The sequence below is a fragment of the Nyctereutes procyonoides genome, unplaced genomic scaffold, assembly GCF_905146905.1.
Source record: "Nyctereutes procyonoides isolate TBG_1078 unplaced genomic scaffold, NYPRO_anot_genome, whole genome shotgun sequence".
In the NCBI taxonomy this organism is placed as follows: Eukaryota; Metazoa; Chordata; class Mammalia; order Carnivora; family Canidae; genus Nyctereutes; species Nyctereutes procyonoides.
The window spans coordinates 29,890,188-29,911,906 of record NW_026575024.1 but is presented as its reverse complement, the minus strand read 5'-3'; the positions used below and the strand labels follow the sequence as shown (position 1 = coordinate 29,911,906).

Here is a 21,719-nt window from a genome sequence, read left to right as displayed (position 1 = left end):
TTTACTTCTTTTTTTTAAGTTAAAGATATTTATTATAAATCCTAAGCAATCACTAAAATAACACAACAGACTTATAATCTAACAAAAAAATAAAAATCATAAAAGATACTGATGTACAGTTGACCTTTGAACAACTTGGGAAGAACCCTTCTTTCCATATGAGCTTTTGGGGAATTTTTGAAGCAAGTTTTCTATCTTGCATATAGGTATCTCATCCATTTTGAGTGATTTTTATGCATGGTGTTAAGACAAAGGAATGACAAGTGTTTCTGACCAGCAAACACAAAAATTTGGCTTTGGAAACACCCTCTTAGGTGCAGTCCTCTATAAATGTCATTTGAGAGAACTCTGATAAAATACCAAGAAAGTAGGGGGTTTTGCATGATATCTCCTCAGAGCCTGTTTTCCTCTCAATTTCCTTCTTCAGTATGAAGATGAGGAAGCTGCAGAAGAATTTAAAATTGCCAGCTTTGTGGACATGGTTCGAGACTGTAGTAGAATTGGCATTCCTTACAGCTCCCAAGGTAAGTATCTGACAGCAAGCTGTATCAGAACCTTGCTTAGATGTATGAATCCAGTGTTTCTACTTCTCCTTCCATTGGAAGCATTCAGCTGGGAAATGCATTGATCTATTTTCACTAAAGGCAGAGAATCAAGCAGAATGAAATTTGGGGATTTTTTTGTGCAAGCTGGTACTCATAACTGAAATTTCTATAACAACACAGCAGGCCATCTAGTCAGATACAAGAACTGATAAGGGATTTACCATAGTTGCCATCTAGCTGTGCCACTTAACTATAAGTAGAGTATAGCTGTGGAGCCTGTTGTTAATAAGAAATAGTAATTCCGGTAGCTATTAAAAATATGCTGACAGTAAGGCTCGAAAATGATGTGTAAAAATAAAGGAAAAAATCAACAAGTTTAGTGGTGCTTATATCTTATTTAAAAAAAAAACTTTGGGATCCCTGGGTGGCGCAGCGGTTTGGCGCTTGCCTTTGGCCCAGCGCGTGATCCTGGAGATCCCGGATCGAATCCCATGTCGGGCTCCTGGTGCATCTCTCTCTCTCTCTCTCTCTCTCTATCAAAAATTAAAAAAAAAAATTAAAAAAAAAAAACTTTATGCACTGGAGCTATTGCTCTAAGAAAGGAAAATTTTTGATTGGGTACTTTTCCCTTGAGGAAATTGATTGGCTATGTTTCTTAAGGGGGAAGAGCCAAGTTTGGGTCTGTTAATAATTATATCCACTAAGTGATGCAAGTCAGATGTAATAGACCACTATTTATTTACTAACTTACTTAGGAAGCCAGAATGTGAATATATACTATAGAGAAATCTGCATTTATGTAACTTGTTATGGTTTGAATTTTCTTTGGCTTTCATTTTATATTTCTAGTTTTAATATCTAACCACTTTATCTGTTTTATTTTGCTAAATATGGCTGTTGCTGAACTTGTGAGATATGATGCCTAACCACATTAGATCAGGTGTAGACTGTTACATCCAGGATGGTATTTGATACATGTTGTTTTATTTGATTCCTGTAGGTCATTTGCAGATATTTGATATGTTTGTAGTAGAGAAATGGCCAATTGTACAAGCCTTTGCACTTGAGGGCATTGGAGGGGATGGATTTTTTACCATGAAATACGAGGTATGTATGAAAAGCAGTATGCCTGACTTTTGTCTGCCATTTGCTGTCTTTATGACAGGCCCCTACAATGTGAGTGTGATCATTATAACACTGAAAAACTAGCAGTGGTCTCTCAAGAGTATGGAGCAAGTTAAAGAACCTGAAATGGAGGCTGACGGAGGCGCTGCAGCCGGGAGCCCCGCTGGTCCGCGCTCGCCGCCGCAAAAAAAAAAAAAAAAAAAAAAAGAACCTGAAATGGAAAATAGATGCTATGCAAAGCTAGTCCTAAAACTAAACTCCTGTGTCCTTTCTTTTAGGAGTTTCTCCCAGTCCTCTTTTCTGTCTTTTCCCCATTCTGAATCCACTGTTTTTCTGTGTACTCCTGTAGCACTGTAGGCTGATTCCTCTTGCAGCTTTTTTTGTCCTGTTTTTTTTTTTTTTAAGATTTTATTTATTTATTCATGAGAGACACAGAGGCAGAGATCAGGCCGAGGGAGAAGCAGGCTCCCTGTGGGGAGCCTGATGTGGTACTTCATTCCAGCACTCCAGGATCATGCTCTGAGCTGAAGGCAGGTGCTCAACCACTGAGCCATCCAGGTGTCCCTTTTTTTGTCCTATATAACACATTTTCACACACCCCTGCTCATGTACCCACCACTCTTGGCCTCTGGATTGGAAGCTCCTTGAGAACAAAAACAGTTTTTTCATTGCTGTTCGTATCTCAGAAATTCATATAATTGAAGAACTGTTCAAGAGCAATGAAAAGGACAGTGCAGAATTTTGGATAAGTACAGCATACTAGAGGAATAAAAGGGTTATCTTTTGGGCAGCCCGATGGCTCAGCGGTTTAGTGCCACCTTCGGCCCAGGGTGAGACCCAGGATCAAGTCCCGTGTCAGGCTCTCTGAATGGGGCCTGCTTCTCCCTCTCTCTCTATGTCTCTCATAAATAAATAAAATCTTAAAAAAAAAAAAAAAAGGTTATCTTTTGTGTCAAGAACTGTGTCTTATTTCAGGCAGCCTGGGTGGCTCAGCAGTTTAGCGCTGTCTTCAGCCCAGAGCCTGATCCTGGAGACCCAGGATCGAGTCCCATGTCAGGCTCCCTGCATAGAGCCTGCGTCTCCCTCTGCCTGTGTCTCTGCCTCTCTCTGTGTGTCTCTCATGAATAAATAAGTAAAATCTTTAAAAAAAAAAAAAAAAAGAACTGTATCTTATTTCACTAATCCTTCCATCTAGGAGATGACGCATAGATCTTTGTTAACTGAATTAATGATTGAGTCTAGGAGGAGGCCACCCAGAGTGCATATTAAGGAGGATGGCCTCATAGGTTAGCCTCGTCACTATAGGTGTCTCCCAGTGAGATGACCTGCCCCCGGCACAAAAACAAGAAGTGAGCATTGACATACTCAAAATGGGCACATACTATTAGGCATAAAGTAGGTGGGACCTTTGGAGGTATGACCCAGGCCTAATTACTACCCTTCCTTCCAAGAAGTAGCGTTGTCCCTATCAGTTGAGTGAATTCTTGTTTGATTTCCACATTACAGGATTTCCACATCCTGTAATGTGGAAAGAACATAGGATGTAGGGTTGAAGAGAAGTACACCAGTTGGACTCTACGTTTCTTGCTCCAAACTATAGTATTCTCACATTGACTATAAGTAGCAGAACTTCAGCAAAGCTATGGGAGCTGCCTCTGCTAGGAAGTAAAGCTCTCTTATTTATTTATTTAATTTTATTTTTTGAGATGTATTTATTTGAGAGAGAGAGAGCAAGCAAGCACGGGTGGGAGGAGGGGCAATGGGAGAGGGAAGGAAGTAGACTCCCTGCTAAGCATGGAGCCTGCCACCATTTGCTCTCACTACCATGAGATCACAACCTGAGCCAAAATCAAGAGTCAGCCAACTGAGCCACCCAGGCCCCCCTCTATGCTCTTTAATTTAGAAGAGTAGGGACATGAGGTGGCTAGGTGGCTCAGTTAAATGTCCGATTGTTGATCACAGGTCAGGTCTTGATCTCAGGGTCTTGAGTTCAAGCCTTGCATTGGGCTCTACACTGGATTCTTTTTTTAAGATTTTATTTATTTATTCATAGATATGCAGAGAGAGAGAGAGAGAGAGGCAGAGACACAGGCAGAGGGAGAAGCAGGCTCCATGCAGAGAGCCCGACGTGGGACTCGATCCCGGGACTCCAGGATCATGCCCTGGGCTGCAGGTGGCGCTAAACCGCTGCGCCACTGGGGCTGCCCTTTACACTGGATTCTATGCTGGGTGTGGAGCCTACTTATAAAAAAAAAAAAAAGTAGTACACTAGGAGGCTGCAGGGTTAATGCAAACCAAATGGGGCAGGCCTTCTGGCTCCTGCCTTAAGGTGCATTACACTATATAGACATATCCAAAAGGAGGAAAATGCCCTTCCTTTCTTTAAGTAGGTTCCATGGCCAGCATGGGCCTTGAACTCATGACCCTGTGGTCAAGAATCTCACGCTCTACGTAGACTGAGCTAGCCAGGCACCCCAGTAAAATCCTCTTCCAAAAAAAATTTAAAAGATAATTCAGGGGATCCCTGGGTGGCTTAGTGGTTTAGCGCTTGCCTTTGGCCCAGGGCGTGATCCTAGAGTCTTGGGATCGAGTTCCGCGTCGGGCTTCTGGCATGGAGCCTGCTTCTCCCTCTGCTTGTGTCTCTGCCTCTCTCTCTCTATGTCTGTCAATGAATGAATGAATGAATGAATGAATAAATAAATAAATCTTAAAAATAAAAAAGATAATAGATAATGCAGATCTTTCCTGTAGGGTGGTGTTTTAATGGGGTAGAATGGACAGTGAGGAGGAAACTGCGCAGGTCATATAGTGAGGCTACTATAAGTCTTCTCTCAAGATCACTTTCTCTAGATCCTGCCTTTCTTTGTAGCTGCTAATTGTCATTCTCTCAAATACTTTCCTTTTGTTTTTCTCTCATTCTCCCCTACCTTGGTTCCCTTCCTTACCAGCCTATAGGATATGGAGCGGTATTCCACTCTGGGTCACACACCTAAGGCCTGATAACTGCCTGTGTCAGAAAGACTCTGGAGCCTTAATGAAGGCCAAGAGAAGGAGAACTACAGACACTTAAAGCTTAATTTTTAAAAATTCTTTTAAGAATTTTAAAGAGGTCATTAACCCAGAGGATGTTTTGTCTCAGATGTACTGTACTGCATGCCAGCATGAGAAAGGAAGCCATATCCACATAAGATTTACTTGGCATTTAGGCTGGGCCAAACTGAATTATAAGTATAGAGAACTCTTCCTGGAAACAGCACAGGGAAGTTCCTCTGATAGGGCTTTCCCTGCCTCCAGCTTCCTCTTCTTCAACTCTCCAGCTGCTGAAACTGTGACCTAGTAATGGAAATTTGTATCAACCAGCTCTCCAGGGAGAGAATTCTAATAGCAAACTTCTGAATAATGAGAGTAACTATAGAGCGGACATTCGTTTACCCTTTTATGGACAAACAGAAGATCTTCATATTGAAAAGTAGAGTAAAACTTATGAAAAGATTCAACAAAATGCAAGCAAGAAACCATAGCATATTAGATGCAGAGATAGGTCAGCATGCTTTTTAAAAAGATTTTCTCCAGGAAATGGAATTAAAAAATGAGAAAAATACCTCTTTTGTACCTTTTAAGAATGGAGTTTGTAAAAAGAGAAATGAGATACAGTAGGTAGAGCACACAGAAAAAGGGAGAAGGATGACATAGAAACTATTATAAGTCTCAAAATTACTAGTAAAATCAAAGTTTGCATTTAAAATTAGAAATTAGATTCAGCACTGTCAAAAAATCAAATCCAGGGACACCTGGGTGACTCAGTGGTTGAGTACCTGCCTTCGGCCCAGGGCGTGATTCTGGGAGTCCCAGGATGGAGTCCCACATGGGCTCCCTGTGTGGAGCCTGCTTCTCTTGCTGCTTATGTCTTTGCCTCTCTCTGTGTGTGTCTTTCATGAATTAATAAATAAAGTATTTTTAAAAAAATCTGTTGATGCTTAAAAAGCTGTTCCAGAAAACAAAGAGGTCAAATATATTCATTCAGTCTTTCGGAATTTAGAATATAAGGGAGTAGGGCTCCTGAATAACTGTCTTCTCCCTATCTGCTCTCCCTAAAACACTTTCTAGTAGTTGACAAACTCTGCTGAGAGCATAAAGCTTCCAGTTAGCCTTTCCATTTGGAAGTAAACCCAGGCAACCAAAGATCACCAGACATTTGATTATATACCTATAACTTGGGGGCACCTAGGTGTCTCAGTCAGTTGAGTGTCTGCCTTCTCCTTGGGTCATGATCCCAGGGTCCTGGGATTGAGCCCTGTGTTGGGCTCCCTGCTTGGTGGGGAGTCTGCTTGTCCCTCTCCCATTCTCCTTGCTTGTGTTTCCCTCTGTTGGTCAAATAAATAAATAAATAAATAAATAAATAAATAATCTAAAATATGTAAATAAATAAATACCTATAACTTTTTTTTTAATTTTTTTTTAATTTTTATTTATTTATGATAGTCACACACACAGAGAGAGAGAGAGAGAGGCAGAGACACAGGCAGAGGGAGAAGCAGGCTTCATGCACCAGGAGCCCGACGTGGGATTCGATCCCGGGTCTCCAGGATCGGGCCCTGGGCCAAAGGCAGGCGCCAAACCGCTGCGCCACCCAGGGATCCCCTAAATACCTATAACTTAAAAGGAAAAGAACAAGATTAAAAAAGAAGAAGAAAAAGACCAATTGAATAAGACCCAAAAGTAATTAAAATAGAGCAAAATTTAAGACATAAAACTCTCATTAGTATATCCAGACAAGATTTGGTGACCATGGAACAAGTGTTATGTTGTAAAAGATTAATATAAAGAAAAATAAGAGCTCTGGGAAATTATGATTGATAAAAATTAATAGAGGGGCGAGGAGGTAAAGTTAGGAAATTCTCTAAAAATGTAAAATTAAAAATTGAAGGAGTTAGAAAATAGAAGTAAAAAGTTAGAAGACATAGAGAACCAATCCAAGAAGTTTCATATCCAACAAATAATAGTTGCAGAAAGATAGAGCAGAGATATCAGAAAGAAGGAAATTTTTAAAAAAGAATAAACGTTTTCAGTGATAAAGAATTAAAATTTTTAAATTAAATGACTGAACAAATATAAATGGGAAGGAAAAAGCCTTAAGCCTGCCTGTGCCTTTTTTGAAACTAAGGATAAAAGAATATCACAAAAAGCTTCCAGAAAGAGAAAAGTAAGTCACTTACATAAGACAATAGGAACCAGATTTCTCTTGTTCCCAAGAGAGAACTCAACCTAACCAAAAGAACAAACAAAAAACAGAATATGTGAAGCAGTGGTTTTCAAGACACTAGACATCAAACAATGAAAAATAGTTATTCCTTGAGAGATAGAAATAGACAAGGTCACCTCTATGATTGCACTAGCTTACTACTTTAAGAAAATTTCCAGGCCTATGACACAGGGAGGGTGTACCCAGTGTATTTCCTAAGTTGAGAAGATGCAGTGGAGAGTCAGATGAGAGTAAGGCAACTAGAGTACTAAAAAGAAAAGTGCCCAGAGAGAGAACTCCAAAGATCTGCCAAGATTCCCCCACCCTGTACCCATCCCAAGTATTCAACAGAGTATCAATGCTGATTCATGTGTCAGGTTAACTACCCAGGGCAGTTAAAAAAAATCTGATGAAAAGTAGTCAAGAAGAATGCCTGATGCATGTTCAGGGCTAGGAACAGTATCTGTTCCCACCAGTTGGACTGGAAAAACACACAGTTCAAAGGGCACTGAGTAGAGTCCTCAGAGTGGTATTCAAAAGATGTACCAAAGTTTCTGTAAAGATAGCTTCCTCGAATGGGACAGCATCTTAATATGTATTGGTTCTAATATAATTGACAAAAATTTGATTTATTAATCACTGAGTTTTCACCAAGATAGTCATTTATGATAGTTCTGATTGTCTTAATGATATTGACTCTTTTATTTCAATGTTTTTGCCCTTATGTTGCAGTTGCAGGATGTGAGTTTGAGTCTATGGAATGTCTACAGCAAGATGGATCCTATGTCTCTGGAGAATTTGCTTTCAGAAGTAAGGAGCCAAATTGTATTTAACTTCTAAATATTAGAGCCACTTCAGTTATCCACTAACAGTATTTAACTTGAAAATGCAAGATATATTTTTGTTTGCACAGTTTCTTCCCTGATTGTTATCTCGAACTACTTGGGGATACAAGGGGACCTGGAAAAGTGATATTGCCTCTTTTGCTCTGAGGAAATCTCACCTGAGGCGAGACCAAGGCTGCCTACCAGGGTTTACATTTCCACTTAAAGACATTCTTTCAGTTGGGGTGGACTTCAGAAAAACAACACAGAGGGTATCTTTTTGTACACTTTCCCTGAAACAAAAAGATGAAAAAGATGGGGTTTGGCTTAAAAGAATCAAGAATTAGAGCAGAGGTTGGCAAACATAGGCTTTGTGTGCTTTCATCCTGTTAGAACTATGTTAGAGCTACTAGCAGTGTCATTGTAGCCTGAGAGCAACCATGGACAATGCTTAAATGAATGGGTGTGTCTCTGTTCCAAGGAAACTTTATTTGCAAAAATATGTGACCTGAAAAAAAAAATATATGTGGCCTGCCCACAAGCCATAACTTGCTGACTCCTGAATTAGAGGGTCGGGCATTAATGTCTGGACTTGGAAGAAAACATGAAGTTGGGTGGAGCAATTTGCAGTGAGGAGCAATAGATAAAGCTGAGGCTATAGGAACAGGTGCTGTGATTAGGCAGCTCATTGGTGTCTCTCAGTGGCCATGGCTAGACATGCATGGAAAAATAACAGTGTGTAGCCTTTTAATTAAATTATTATATTAAAGGATGCTTGGGTGGCTCAGGAGTTGAGTAAGTCTGCCTTTGGCTCAGGGCGTGATCCTGGAATCCCGGGATCAAGTCCCACATCGGGCTCCCTGCATAGAGCCTGCTTCTTCCTCTGCCTTTTTGTCTCTGCCCCTCCCTGCCTCTCTCTCTCTCTCTCTCATGAATAAATAAAATCTTTAAAAAAAAATTTAGTTTTATTAAAACCTAACAAAAGTAACAAAAATAACAACTATAGCCCAGTCTCACTTGTCAGTGTTAACGCCTGTATTTTAAGTAAAATATTAGCAACTAGAATCCAGTATCATGTTAGAATATTCTCTGATGAAGTACAACTTAATAAGGGTGTACTATTTAATTTAGTATCAAGAAATCTATTAATGTAAATCACTATACCAATTTTTCTCCTTAGAAACATTTGTGATGACTCTATAGATGCCTAAAAGGCATTTGATAAAATTGAATATCCATTCTGTTTAAACATTTTTTTAAAAGATTTTATTTATTTATTCAGGAGAGACACAGAGAGACAGAGACATAGGCAGAGGAAGAAGGAGGCTCACTATGGGGAGCCTGATGTGGGACTCCATCCCAGGATCCTAGGATCACAACCTGGGCCAAAGGCAGATGGTCAACCACTAAGCCACCCAGACGCCCCTCTGTTTAAACATTTCTAATTAAATAGGAATATAAAAGAATAATAAAACTGAACTTTTTGTACTTGGAAAAGACCTAATCATCATCATCATTAATCCATGGTTAGCCTAATTATGGAAAAAAGTGAAAATGTAAAAATTTATAAGAATGCAAAAATATAAAATTTAACCACAAAGAAAGAAGAAAAGTAGTTTAGGAGTTTCTAGAAGTGTCTGAGACCCATACCCCACTCGCATGCGGTGCTCTGAATGTGAGGATGCTATAGATCACACATGGAGGCTAAACACAGACTGTATTTTTTTTAATAAATCTATTTTTTATTGGTGTTCAATTTACCAACATACAGAATAACACCCAGTGCTCATCCTGTCAAGTGCCCCCCCCCCAGTGCCCAAAACCCATTCACCCCCAGCCCCCGCCCTCCTCCCCTTCCACCACCCCTAGTTCATTTCCCAGAGTTAGTTAGGAGTCTTTATGTTCTGTCTCCCTTTCTGATATTTCCCACGCATTTCTTCTCCCTTCCCTTCTATTCCCTTTCACTATTATTTATGTTCCCCAAATGAATGAGAACATATACTGTTTGTCCTTCTATTGACTTACTTCACTCAGCATAATACCCTCCAGTTCTAACCACGTTGAAGGAAATGGTGAGTATTTGTGATTTCTAATGGCTGAGTAATATTCCATTGTATACATAGACCACATCTTCTTTATCCATTCATCTTTCGATGGACACCGAGGCTTCTTCCACAGTTTGGCTATTGTGGCCATTGCTGCTATAAACATCGGGGTGGGGATCCCTGGGTGGCGCAGCGGTTTGGCGCCTGCCTTTGGCCCAGGGCGCGATCCTGGAGACCCGGGATCGAATCCCACATCGGGCTCCCGGTGCATGGAGCCTGCTTCTCCCTCTGCCTGTGTCTCTGCCTCTCTCTCTCTCTGTGTGACTATCATAAATAAATAAATAAATAAATTAAAAAAAAAAAAAAAACATCGGGGTGCAGGTGTCCTGGCGTTTCATTGCATCTGTATCTTTGGGGTAAATCCCAAACAGTGCAATTGCTGGGTCATAGGGCAGGTCTATTTTTAACTCTTTGAGGAACCTCCACACAGTTTTCCAGAGTGGCTGCACCAGTTCACATTCCCACCAACAGTGTAAGAGGGTTCCCTTTTCTCCCCATCCTCTCCAACATTTGTGGTTTCCTGCCTTGTTAATTTTCCCCATTCTCACTGGTATGAGGTGGTATCTCATTGTGATTTTGATTTGTATTTCCCTGATGGCAAGTGATGCAGAGCATTTTCTCATGTGCATGTTGGCCATGTCTATGTCTTCCTCTGTGAGATTTCTCTTCATGTCTTTTGCCCATTTCATGATTGGATTGTTTGTTTCTTTGGTGTGGAGTTTAATAAGTTCTTTATAGATCTTGGAAACTAGCCCTTTATCTGATATGTCATTTGCAAATATCTTCTCCCATTCTGTAGGTTGTCTTTTAGTTTTGTTGACTGTATCCTTTGCTGTGCAAAAGCTTCTTATCTTGATGAAGTCCCAATAGTTCATTTTTGCTTTTATTTCTCTTGCCTTCGTGGATGTATCTTGCAAGAAGTTACTGTGGCTGAGTTCAAAAAGGGTGTTGCCTGTGTTCTCCTCTAGGATTTTGATGGAATCTTGTCTCACATTTAGATCTTTCATCCATTTTGAGTTTATCTTTGTGTATGGTGAAAGAGAGTGGTGAGACTGAAGAAAGAGAAATTAAGGAGTCAATCCCATTTACAATTGCACCCAAAAGCATAAGATACCTAGGAATAAACCTAACCAAAGAGGTAAAGGATCTATACCCTAGGGCAGCCCCGGTGGCACAGTGGTTTAGCGCCGCCTGCAGCTCAGGGCATGATCCTGGAGACCCTGGATCGAGTCCCATGTCAGGCTCTCTGCGTGGAGCCTGCTTCTCCCTCTGCCTGTATCTCTGCCTCTCTCTGTGTGTGTCTCTATGAATAAATAAATAAAATCTTTAAAAAAAAAAAAGGATCTATACCCTAAAAACTATAGAACACTTCTGAAAGAAATTGAGGAAGACACAAAGAGATGGAAAAATATTCCATGCTCGTGGATTGGCAGAATTAATATTGTGAAAATGTCAATGTTACCCAGGGCAATTTACACGTTTAATGCAATCCCTATCAAAATACCATGGACTTTCTTCAGAGAGTTAGAACAATTTAAGATCTGTGTGGAATCAGAAAAGACTCCGAATAGCCAGGGGAATTTTAAAAAAGAAAACCATAGCTGGGGGCATCACAATGCCAGATTTCAGGTTGTACTACAAAGCTGTGGTCATCAAGACAGTGTGGTACTGGCACAAAAACAGACACATAGATCAATGGAACAGAATAGAGAACCCAGAAGTGGACCCTCAACTTTATGGTCAACTAATATTTGATAAAGGTGGAAAGACTATCCATTGGAAGAAAGTCTCTTCAATAAATGGTGCTGGGAAAATTGGACATCCACATGCAGAAGAATGAAACTAGACCACTCTCTTTCACCATACAGAACTGTATTTTTTAGAACATTGGAAGCATTTCTGGATTCAGTTGAAAGGGACCATTCAGAAAGACACTTTTAATTGCACCTGAACCAATAGTGACATCTTCTAGCTGAAGAAGCAATGGTGGTAATCACCATGGGCTATAGGCCAGATCCTTCCCTGGTTTTTCTGACTTCCCATGAGCAAAGTCTGCTGAAGTTCAGACCCTACCCCCAAAATTCAATTTAATGATCAACAGATGTACAAATGCAGTAAGACCCAGACCCAGATCAGTTACACATCAAAATTACTTAGATTCCTACTTTAATAGCCTGATAAAAGAAAGGGTAAACTTTTCCAGAGGTATTATGTACTTCAGTTTCTCAGTAAAAACTTTTATAACAAAATGTCTAGTATATGATAAGAAAAATAAGATACGAAGCAAGAAAATTTCATTATCAACAAACCGTCCATTCAACAGTCAAGGGGCACCTTGCTGGCTTAGTTGGTAGAGCATGCAGCTCTTGATCTCAGTGTTGTGAGTTCAAGCCCCACATTGGGTGTAGAGATTACTCAAAAATGAAGTCTTGGAACACCTGGGTGGCTCAGTGGTTACGCATCTGCCTTCACCTTGGGCGTGATCCTGGGCCTGGGGATTGAGTCTGACATCAGGCTCCCCACAGGGAGCCTGCTTCTCCTCTATCTGTGTCTCTGCCTCTCTCTCTGTATCTTTCGTGAATAAATAAATAAAATCTTTAAAAAAAATGAAGTCTTAAAAAAGAAAAACAGTCAAGAGAAATACAAACATAGTGACATTAACTAATGAAGAATTTAAAATAACTAATAAAAATGCTAGAGAATTTCAGCAGAGGGGCACCTGGGTGGCTCAGTGGGTTAAGCATCTGACTTCTGCTCAGCTCATGAGCCCTCATCAGGCTCCCTGCTCAGCAGGGAGTCTGCTTCTCCCTCTCCCTTTGCCTGCTGGTCCCCCCTGCTTGTGCTCTCTCTGTGAAATAAATAAAATCTAAAAAGAATTTCAGCAGAGACCTGAAAACTATAAAAAGAAACAAATGGAGATGTTAGAAATGAAAAATACTGTGTCTAAAATAAAAAGAATATATTAGATTGTCTTAACAGCAGGCTAGATACAAATGAAGAAAAGTTCTGTGAACTTGAAGATCAGAGGGTTTCTAAACTGAAGGGCCAGGAGAAAAAGATCAAGGGGAGTAAAACAACATCTGGTATCTGCCAAACAATGTCAGATGACCTGATATAATATAGTTGAAGTCCCAGTAGAAAGAAAATGCTGTAGGAAATCTGAATTGTAATGTCTAAGAACTTTCCAAGTTGATGAAATCAAATCAATCCACAAATCCATGAAGCTCATTGAATCTTACATGGGATACAAATTACTATAAACGTGTAAAAATGACCATAAACTTGTGCAGGGATCTCTTGTGGTAAATCTACAAATGTTCTTCACAAAATTTGAATCCAACAACCAAAAGTATTTAGAATGCAATTCTAGTCTTTATTTGTATCTCTAGAAAAATTATGGAAAAGGGAATAATTCATATCTATATTGCTTTTTGCTTTTTAAAAATCTGCCTTATTTTCTTCTCCCTTCTCTCAGCTGTCTCAGAGCCTCCAGACTTCTCTAAAACCATCTTTTCTGTCCACCAGCCATATACTTTTTCTGCTTTCTTCTATTTCCTCTTTGTCAAGACTTGTAATCTTAAACCAGAATTGACATCTAGGCTTTAATTCCCACTGGCCAATCACCTGCTGCTCTTTGATGGCCAGAGACCCTACAGTTCCATGCTTCCTGGTCAGATCCCACAGAGGGAGAGTGCAGACTCCTCTGAGATGTTTATTTTTTCTTTTATTATTTTTTCCATGAGATATTCCTTATAGATGAACTGCATTAGTACTCACAGATACACAAAATTACAAGGAGGTGCTACTTTTTCATCTACTAAAATGCTAGAAATTTGTTAAAGGGGGAGACTAGAGTTGCCAGTGGCCAAAGAGAAGAGTAAAGCCTTCAGTGAGTAAAGCCTTGGTATCCCTATCCAGCAATTTCTTTTTTTTTTTTTTTTAAGATTTAAAAAAAAATTATTCATCAGAGACACAGAGAGAGGCAGAGACATAGAGGGAGAAGCAGGCTCCTCGCAGGGAGTCCGATGCGAGACTCGATCCCCAGACCCCCAGGATCACACTCTGAGCCAAAGGCAGATGCTCAACCGCTGAGCCACCCAGGCATCGTCCTATCCAGCAATTTCAACCTAGTAATTTATCTCAAGAAAATAATTAAAGATGCCAGTGAAGGATAAGGATGTTCAGTGAAGCATTATTAATAAAAACTGAAGACAAAGTAAATGTTCAACAATAGGAATTTGATTAAGTAAATCTATTCAGTGGCCCATTATACTGTCATTTAAAATCATGTTTGGGGGCACCTGGGTGGCTTAGTTGGTTTAATGTCTGGTTTTGGCTCAAGTCATGGTCCTGGAGTCCCAGGATTAAGCCCCACATTGGGCTCCCTACTCAGTGGCAAGTCTGCTTCTCCCTCTGCCCTTCCCCCACTCATGCTTGCTCTCTTGCTCTCTCTCAATTACATAAATAAAATCTTTAAAAATAAATAAAATCATGTTTTAGAATTGGATTTGATATAGAAGTTCAAAATGTGTGGCAAAAGTAAATGGTCCTATTTCCGTCTTTGTAAAATAATTTGTGTTTCTGTGTCTTAGAAACGCCAGGTAGTAGTCTTATCATATTATTTTATTTTCATTTTCTCATTTTTATTATATAATTCTTTAAAATACTTTTAAATATTGAAATTGAGTATTTTTCCCCTTATTAGCCAGTATAGTGCCTTTGGGGGTTTTTGCTTGCTTGTTTGTTTGTTTATTTAATTGAGGGGGGGCATGAATGGAGGTGGGGGGCAGAGGGAGAGGGAGAGAATCTTGAACAGGCTTCACGCTAAGCGTGGAGCCTGACACAGAGCTCAAACTCACAACCCTGAAATCATGACCTGAGCCAAAATCAGTAGTCAGATGCTCAACCAACTGGGCCACCAAGGCCCCCTGCTTGTTGTTTTGTTTGTTTGTTTTTAAAGATTTTATTTATTTATTCATGAGAGACACACAGAAAGAGAGAGAGGCAGAGACACAGGCCGAGGGAGAAGCAGGCTCCATGCAGGGAGCCTGATGTGGGACTTGATCCCAGTTCTCCAGGATCACGCCCTGGGCCGAAGGCGGCGCTAAACCACTGAGCCACCCGGGCTAGTCTGCTTGTTGGTTTATTAAACAAATACATAGTCCTTGATCCCTGCTATTTCTTGGATATTGCTTATGCTAAAGTTGCAGAAATAGGTAGACCTGCCCCCCACTTACACTGTTTAATGGGCTATTAGACCAATAATAGCATTACAGTTTAGTAACTGCAGTGGAACAAAGAAGGCAAGGAAAAGAACTCTTCCTGGAATTGCTCAAGATTGCTTTTCAAAGGAGTCATGTGTGGTGATCAGAGATTTTCCAGACAGAAGAGGAGGTGGTATGAGCATTGTAACTATAGAGAAGGAATATATGTGAAAGCCCCAGAAATACACAGAACGCCCCCAGAATCCTCTCCTTTTGAACATTGAGAGGAACTGTTCAAATGTGGCTGCTTTCCCTTGCCTAGTCCTTAAGCCAGATCAACTTGCCAGTGATGCCATGGATATGGACTTTGAGCCACCAGAGAGCAGGATACCAGCTTAGGGCCAAGAGTTCTGTCTAAAGTTCAGTATCCTTCCCTACCAGCCAAGAACCAAGGCACAGTGGCATGGGTCTTGGGGTTTACAGACTTCTGCTGCTTATCTGACCTTGATATCTATCTGGGCCTGTCTTCTGGATTTGGCCTCAAAGGGTCTGAGCAGATAAACTTTCCCTTCATCATCAGATGCAACTGACCAGTTCCACCTACATACACAAGTATCTATTTCCACAAGTGCACCATTTGTTTAAGGGAAAAGTTGGAGAATAGTGTGTCTAGTGGAAAAAACACCGCTCTGAGTATCTCTTAACTAGGTATAATTCTGCTTCTGCTGCTCTTTATTATTCCATCCTTAGGCAGGTCACTTTACTCTTCAGTGCCTTAGTCTCATTTATAAAGTGGGCATAGAGAAATACAAGGATGTTAGGATATTTTAAGACTCTGTGTGTGTGTATGTGTATCTAAATGGAAATTTTATATATAATGCTAGTTATTTTATTTTTTTATTTATTTATTCATGAGAGACAGAGGGCAGAGACAGAGGCAGAGACATAGACAGAGGGAGAAGCAGGCTCCCTGCATGGAGCCCAATGCGGGACTGGATCCCAGGACCCCAGGAGACGACCTGAGCCAAAGACAGACACTCAACCACTGAGCCACTCAGGTGCCCAACTAGTTATTTTTAGTATAAGAATTCATTGCATCTTTTATTTCACTCATAGCATGGAGCTGAAAGCAGTATTTAATGATTCATTCTACTTTATTCTGTAATTAGTACTCACACATCCAGCTCCCTCAGGGAATTTTTTTGGAACAGAATGCTCCATCTTTTTTTTTGTGTATTCCCCAAAACACACAGACTGTCTTGGACCCTGGATCAGGGTTACTAATTGGACCCGATAGCAGCAGGTCAGGATCCCAAACTCAGAAGGTCTGGTTAACTGTGCCAAGGCACAGAGGTGTTATGGGAAGGCAGTCTGACCTAGGTAATTATAGATTACCAGTTACAAGTATGCACATATTTGTATGTGTGTGTGTGTACACATAACATATATAATACATCTATAAAAATAGAATATTTTCTAAAATGTTAAGTGATTTTGGTTCTATATTTTCTGAGTTTTCTGTAGTGAATATATATTACTTACATGTCTGTTTTTATTTTTTTAAAGATTTTATTTATTCATGAGAGACACACAGAGAGAGGCAGAGACATAGGCAGAGGGAGAAGCAGGCTCCCTGTGGGGAGCCTGGTGCAGGACTCAATCCCAGGATCCTGGGATCACACCCTGAGCTGAAGGCAGATGCTCAACCGCTGAGCCACCCAGGCATCCCTGGAATATGGAATTACAGAATTGGAATACTATCATTTTACAATGCTGAATAAAGGATCTAATGAATTAAAGATCTAAGGATTGCATATCAATGACTGTTCACAAAATAATCAGTTAGACATATGTACTTTTTTTTTTAAAAAAGATTTCATTTATTTATTTGAGAGAGAAAGTGAGCATGAGTGGGGTGAGGGGCAAAGGGAGAAGCAGATGCCTTGCTGAGCAGGGAGCCCAATGCAGGGCTCATCTCAGGACTCTGAGATCATGACCTGAACCAAGGGCAGATTCTTAACCAACTGAGCCACCCAAGCACTCCTCTTTTTTTTTTTTTTTTTAAGACAAACTGTGACAAGATATTCTGGATTATCTTATACATTTCCTGTCCCAGATCTGAATCCATCATTTCTCTAGTAAGTTCCGGTTTCTTGAGTGAGGAATGGTATTTCAGCACAACAGTCTAGGTACTAGAAATGCTCACTGGTATTGGTTTGGTCATTGTTTCTGGATCTCTTCAGTGGGTACAGTTAGGACATTATCTGTGTTTGTCTCTTCGTATGTATGTATATACATACACATATAGCTTATTTTTTTTTTTAAGATTTTATTTATTCATGAGAGACACAGAGAGAGACAGAGAGGCAGAGACCCAGGCAGAAGGAGAAGCAGGCTCCATGCAGGGAGCCCGACTTGGGACTTGATCCCGGGTCTCCAGGATCAGGTCCTGCCTGGGCTGAAGGTGACGCTAAACTGCAGAGCCACCTGGGCTGATATAGCTGATTTTTTTTTTATCCCACATTATATATAAAACATATACAGAAAACAATATCAGAAAAACCTACATGATTACTGAAAATAACTTTAGAGATATGTATACACATACACATCTGTATCTAAATTATAGATCATCTGGGCAGTAAGCAGTGGAACCATTAATAAGAATGTTGTTTATACCAGATATTCCCAGCAGAAGTCCTTTTTTGTGCTTTATACCTAGGGCCAGACGTAGATTCAGTAATGGGTAACACAGAGCCCATAAGTCTGAGTACTTATCAACTGGAAGAGAATGGAGGAGAGCATAGATCCAGCCAGTTGGTTTTAGTGCAGCAAACAGAATGCCTGTGGGCAAGGCACTACGCCAGTGCCCAGTATATAAACGCACTGTGTGAGATGGACAGTGAAGATGACTTATATGAGTACAAATTATTAGCAACTTCAAGTAAGACAAAGATGTTATTTGAGTATCTTAGGCAACTCATAGCTGATGTGTTTTGGTTAACTGATGATGTTTTAGAGGAAAGCCAGAAGCACAAAGGAATGTATGGTGATTGCAAACAGGAGTGAATTCAGAGAGGAGGCTGAAAAGCAGCTGGGGTGGGGGACAGAGAGAGGTTGCACAAAGAGGAGAGTCAACTGGGAGACACAGAGTTCTGCAATTCTCCCACTGCCACTAGGGGAGAGTGTAAGAGAGCAGAGGGCTCTGGGCCATCCATGGCACCACTCAACTCCTAACTGAGGTTATGATTTGTCCTTAAACAAAGCTTTATTGATGTGACCACCTTTTGTCACTGGATATACCATCTTTTAGGTACCTCATAAATAGGTCCCCCTCTCCAGCTAAAGTAAGGCACTGGGTGGTCATTACTGTCCTTTTTTAAAAACAACTTTATTAGAATATAATTTCTTTTTTTTTAAGATTTTATTTATTTATTCATGAGAGATACAGAGAGAGAGGCAAAGACACAGGCAGAGGGAAAAGCAGGCTCCATGCAGGGAGCCTGACGTGGGACTCAATCTGGGTCTCCAGGATCACGCCCTGGGCTGAAGGCGGCGCTAAACTGCTGAGCCACACAGGCTGCCCTAGACTGTAATTTCTATACCCTAAAATTCACCAGTTTTAAGTGTACAATTTAGTAATTTTTAGTGACATTTATAGATTTATACAACCATCACCACAATCAGATTTTAGAACATTTTCATCAACCCCCAAAGCTCCCTATGTTAATTTGCAGTCAACCTCTATCCCTGCCTGGCCTCATTCAAACCACTAATCTACTTTCTGTCTCTCTAGATTTGCCTTTTCTGGATATTTCATAGAAATAGAGCACATACCAGGTGGTCATTTATATCTAGCCTCTTTCCCTTGGCATAATATTTTTGAGATTCATCTATGTGATAACACTTATCTGTAGTTTGCTATTAACTTTTAAAACATATATTTAAATGGTCTGGTATTTTGATATCTGATACAGTTTCATGATTTTGATTTTCTAAAGTACTCTTTAATATGAACAAACACATTATTCTTTTCATTTTCTTCCTAGGATTTGGTGGCTTTTGAACATCAGTGGACTAGCTTCTTTGCTAATTTTGACACAGAAATTCCTTTCCTGCTGGAGCTTTCTGAATCTCAGGCGGGTGAGGTATGTAAGGAAAGGGTCAAAGAGAAAAAGTTGATTAACTTATTTATAGTTTCTGTTTTTGTTTTGTTAATTTTTTTCAGAATACAATACTACCAATCCTAATATGTTTTGGCTATTATTTCCTTAAGCTTGTTATATGCTGTAAAGAAGTTTTTTTTTTTATTTTTTTTTTATTTTTATTTATGATAGTCACAGAGAGAGAGAGAGAGAGAGAGGCAGAGACACAGGCAGAGGGAGAAGCAGGCTCCATGCACCGGGAGCCTGACGTGGGATTCGATCCCGGGTCTCCAGGATCGCGCCCTGGGCCAAAGGCAGGCGCCAAACCGCTGCGCCACCCAGGGATCCCTGTAAAGAAGTTTTTAACCCTCATTCCAACCTGCTAACCTCTCTAAAGATTTTTTTTCTGTGCCAGTTTCTGTACAAGAAAGATATTCATTTTATAGTGTGGTGGTACCTCTGGCAGCAAGGAATGCTATTAGGCACTAGTTAATAAACCTAGAAATAATTCTCCACATGTGAGTAGCATACCTTTCCTCAGTCGAACCTCTAGGTAAGCTTTCTTTCCAGGCAAACAATGTAAAGTTACTAGATTCAATGTAAGACTCACTTACTCCATAAGTAAACTGAGGTATCTAGATCAAGAACCAAAGCTAGTCAACAGGAAGGATCAGAAGAGCAATCCTGAGCTTACACTTGAGCTTGCACTGCTAGTCCTCAGTTCTCCTGCACTGCATTAACCTTTGGATCTGGTGTTGATCTTTGTTGTTATCATGCATTTCACTTTTACATATGTTATAAACCCCACCAATATGTTGCTATTATTTTTGTTTGAGCAGTCAGTTCTCTTTTTAATGTTGTTTAATCTTTTTTTGTTTAATCTTTTTTAACAAGATTTAAATAATTTAAAATTTAATTTAAAAAAATTTTTTTAAATCTTATGTATTTGCCCTTGTAGTTATTGTGTTTGATGCTCTTCATTCCTTTGTTTACATTTAGATTTCCATTTGGTATGATTTCCTTCTCCCTGGAGAGTGTCCATTAATATTTTTCATAGTGCAAATCTTCTGATGATGAATTCTTCCAGTTTTTATATGTCTGAAAAAATATCTTTATTTCACCTTCATTTTTGGAAGATATTTTTGCCACGTATAGAATTCTTGGTTGACAGTTTTTCCAGTACCTGGAAGATGCTGTTTGACTGTCTTTCTTTTCCCTTGCATTGTTTGATGTTCTCCTCTTTATTTTTTTTTAAGAGATGTTATTTATTTGTTTGAGACAGAGAGAGAGAGAGAGAGAATGAATAAGTGAGGGGAGGGGCACAGGGAGAAGCAGACTCCCCGCTGAGCAGGGAGCCCAATGCAAGGCTCAACCCCAGGACCCTGGGATCATGACCTGAGCTGAGCCAAAGGCAGATGCTTAACCATTAGACTGAGCCACCCAGATGCTCTGTCTCCTCTTTAATATTCATCTTTATTTTTATTCTTTATTCCTTTGTACATGTCTTTTTTTTTTCCTGTAGCAGATTTTAAGATTTTCTCTTTTATTACTGGTTTTGAGCAGTTTCTTCATTTCTTGTGCTTGGCTTTTGTTGAGCTTCTTGGATCTGTGGATTTATAGTTTTCATCAAGTTTGGAAAGCTTGGGATGCCTGGGTGGCTCAATGGTTGGGCGCCTGCCTTCAGCTCAGGTTGTGATCCCGGGATCTGCGAGGAGCCTGCTTCTCCCTCTGCCTATGTCTCTGCCTCTCTCTCTCTCAGTCTGTGTCTCTCATGAATAAATAAATAAATCTTTTTAAAAAAAAAAGTTTGGAAAGCTTTTGGCCATTATTTATTCAGACATTTTTTCTGTCCACCTTTTTCTCAGAAACTCTTAATTACCTCTGCATTAGGCCACTTGAAGTAGTCCAGCATCTCACTGATGCCCTTTTCCGTTTTCTGGATTCTCTTTTCTTCTCTCATTACTCTGGTTCCAAGAATGAAAGATCAAAAAGGTATATTCTGTAACATATCACTACTTTTTTCCTATAGCCCCCTCTCTCATTCCCTCCCTCTCTTCACCATTTTCCACTTACTGTACTACCAGTAGGTAACAATTCTCTTCATTTCTGATTTACTTTTTTTTCTTTTTACAAATGAACAAATACATGTGTATTTTCTCTTGTTTCTTTCATTGAAGGACAAGATACATGTAGTCATTTCCACTTAGCTTTTTTTCACTCAACAATAATACATCCTGGAACTTTCTCCAAGCCAGTTCATTGAGGTCTTCTTCATTCTTTGTTATGATTCATTCTACTCTATTGTGTGGATTTATCTTAATTTATTCAACCATTCTCTTATGTATGCTTATTTAGGTTTTCAGTATTCTACCATTGCAAACAATGCCACAGTAAATAACTTTGTGCTTATGTGTTTTCATATTGTTGGAGGTTTGTATACCTAGTAATGTGATTGCTGGGTCAAAAGGTAAGTGCATATCTAGTTGTGTTAGCTATTGCCAGATTTCTCAAAGGGTTGACCAGTTTCCA

General features: G+C 39.9%; 1 protein-coding gene across 3 annotated transcripts in view; it reads left to right on the top strand.

Annotated features, from left to right (window-relative positions):
* The window catches only part of DNAAF9 (dynein axonemal assembly factor 9), a 142,521-nt gene that overhangs the window by 29,593 nt on the left and 91,209 nt on the right, over positions 1-21,719 (top strand). For all 3 annotated transcript variants that reach the window (XR_008661222.1, XM_055300540.1, XM_055300531.1), the window contains exons 5-8: positions 428-524; positions 1,546-1,652; positions 7,645-7,722; positions 19,095-19,193. Coding sequence is in view for 2 of the 3 variants with exons in the window: in XM_055300540.1 (XP_055156515.1) it covers positions 428-524; positions 1,546-1,652; positions 7,645-7,722; positions 19,095-19,193 (381 nt within the window). In the remaining variant the exon portion in view is untranslated. The remainder of the gene's footprint in view (positions 1-427; positions 525-1,545; positions 1,653-7,644; positions 7,723-19,094; positions 19,194-21,719) is intronic.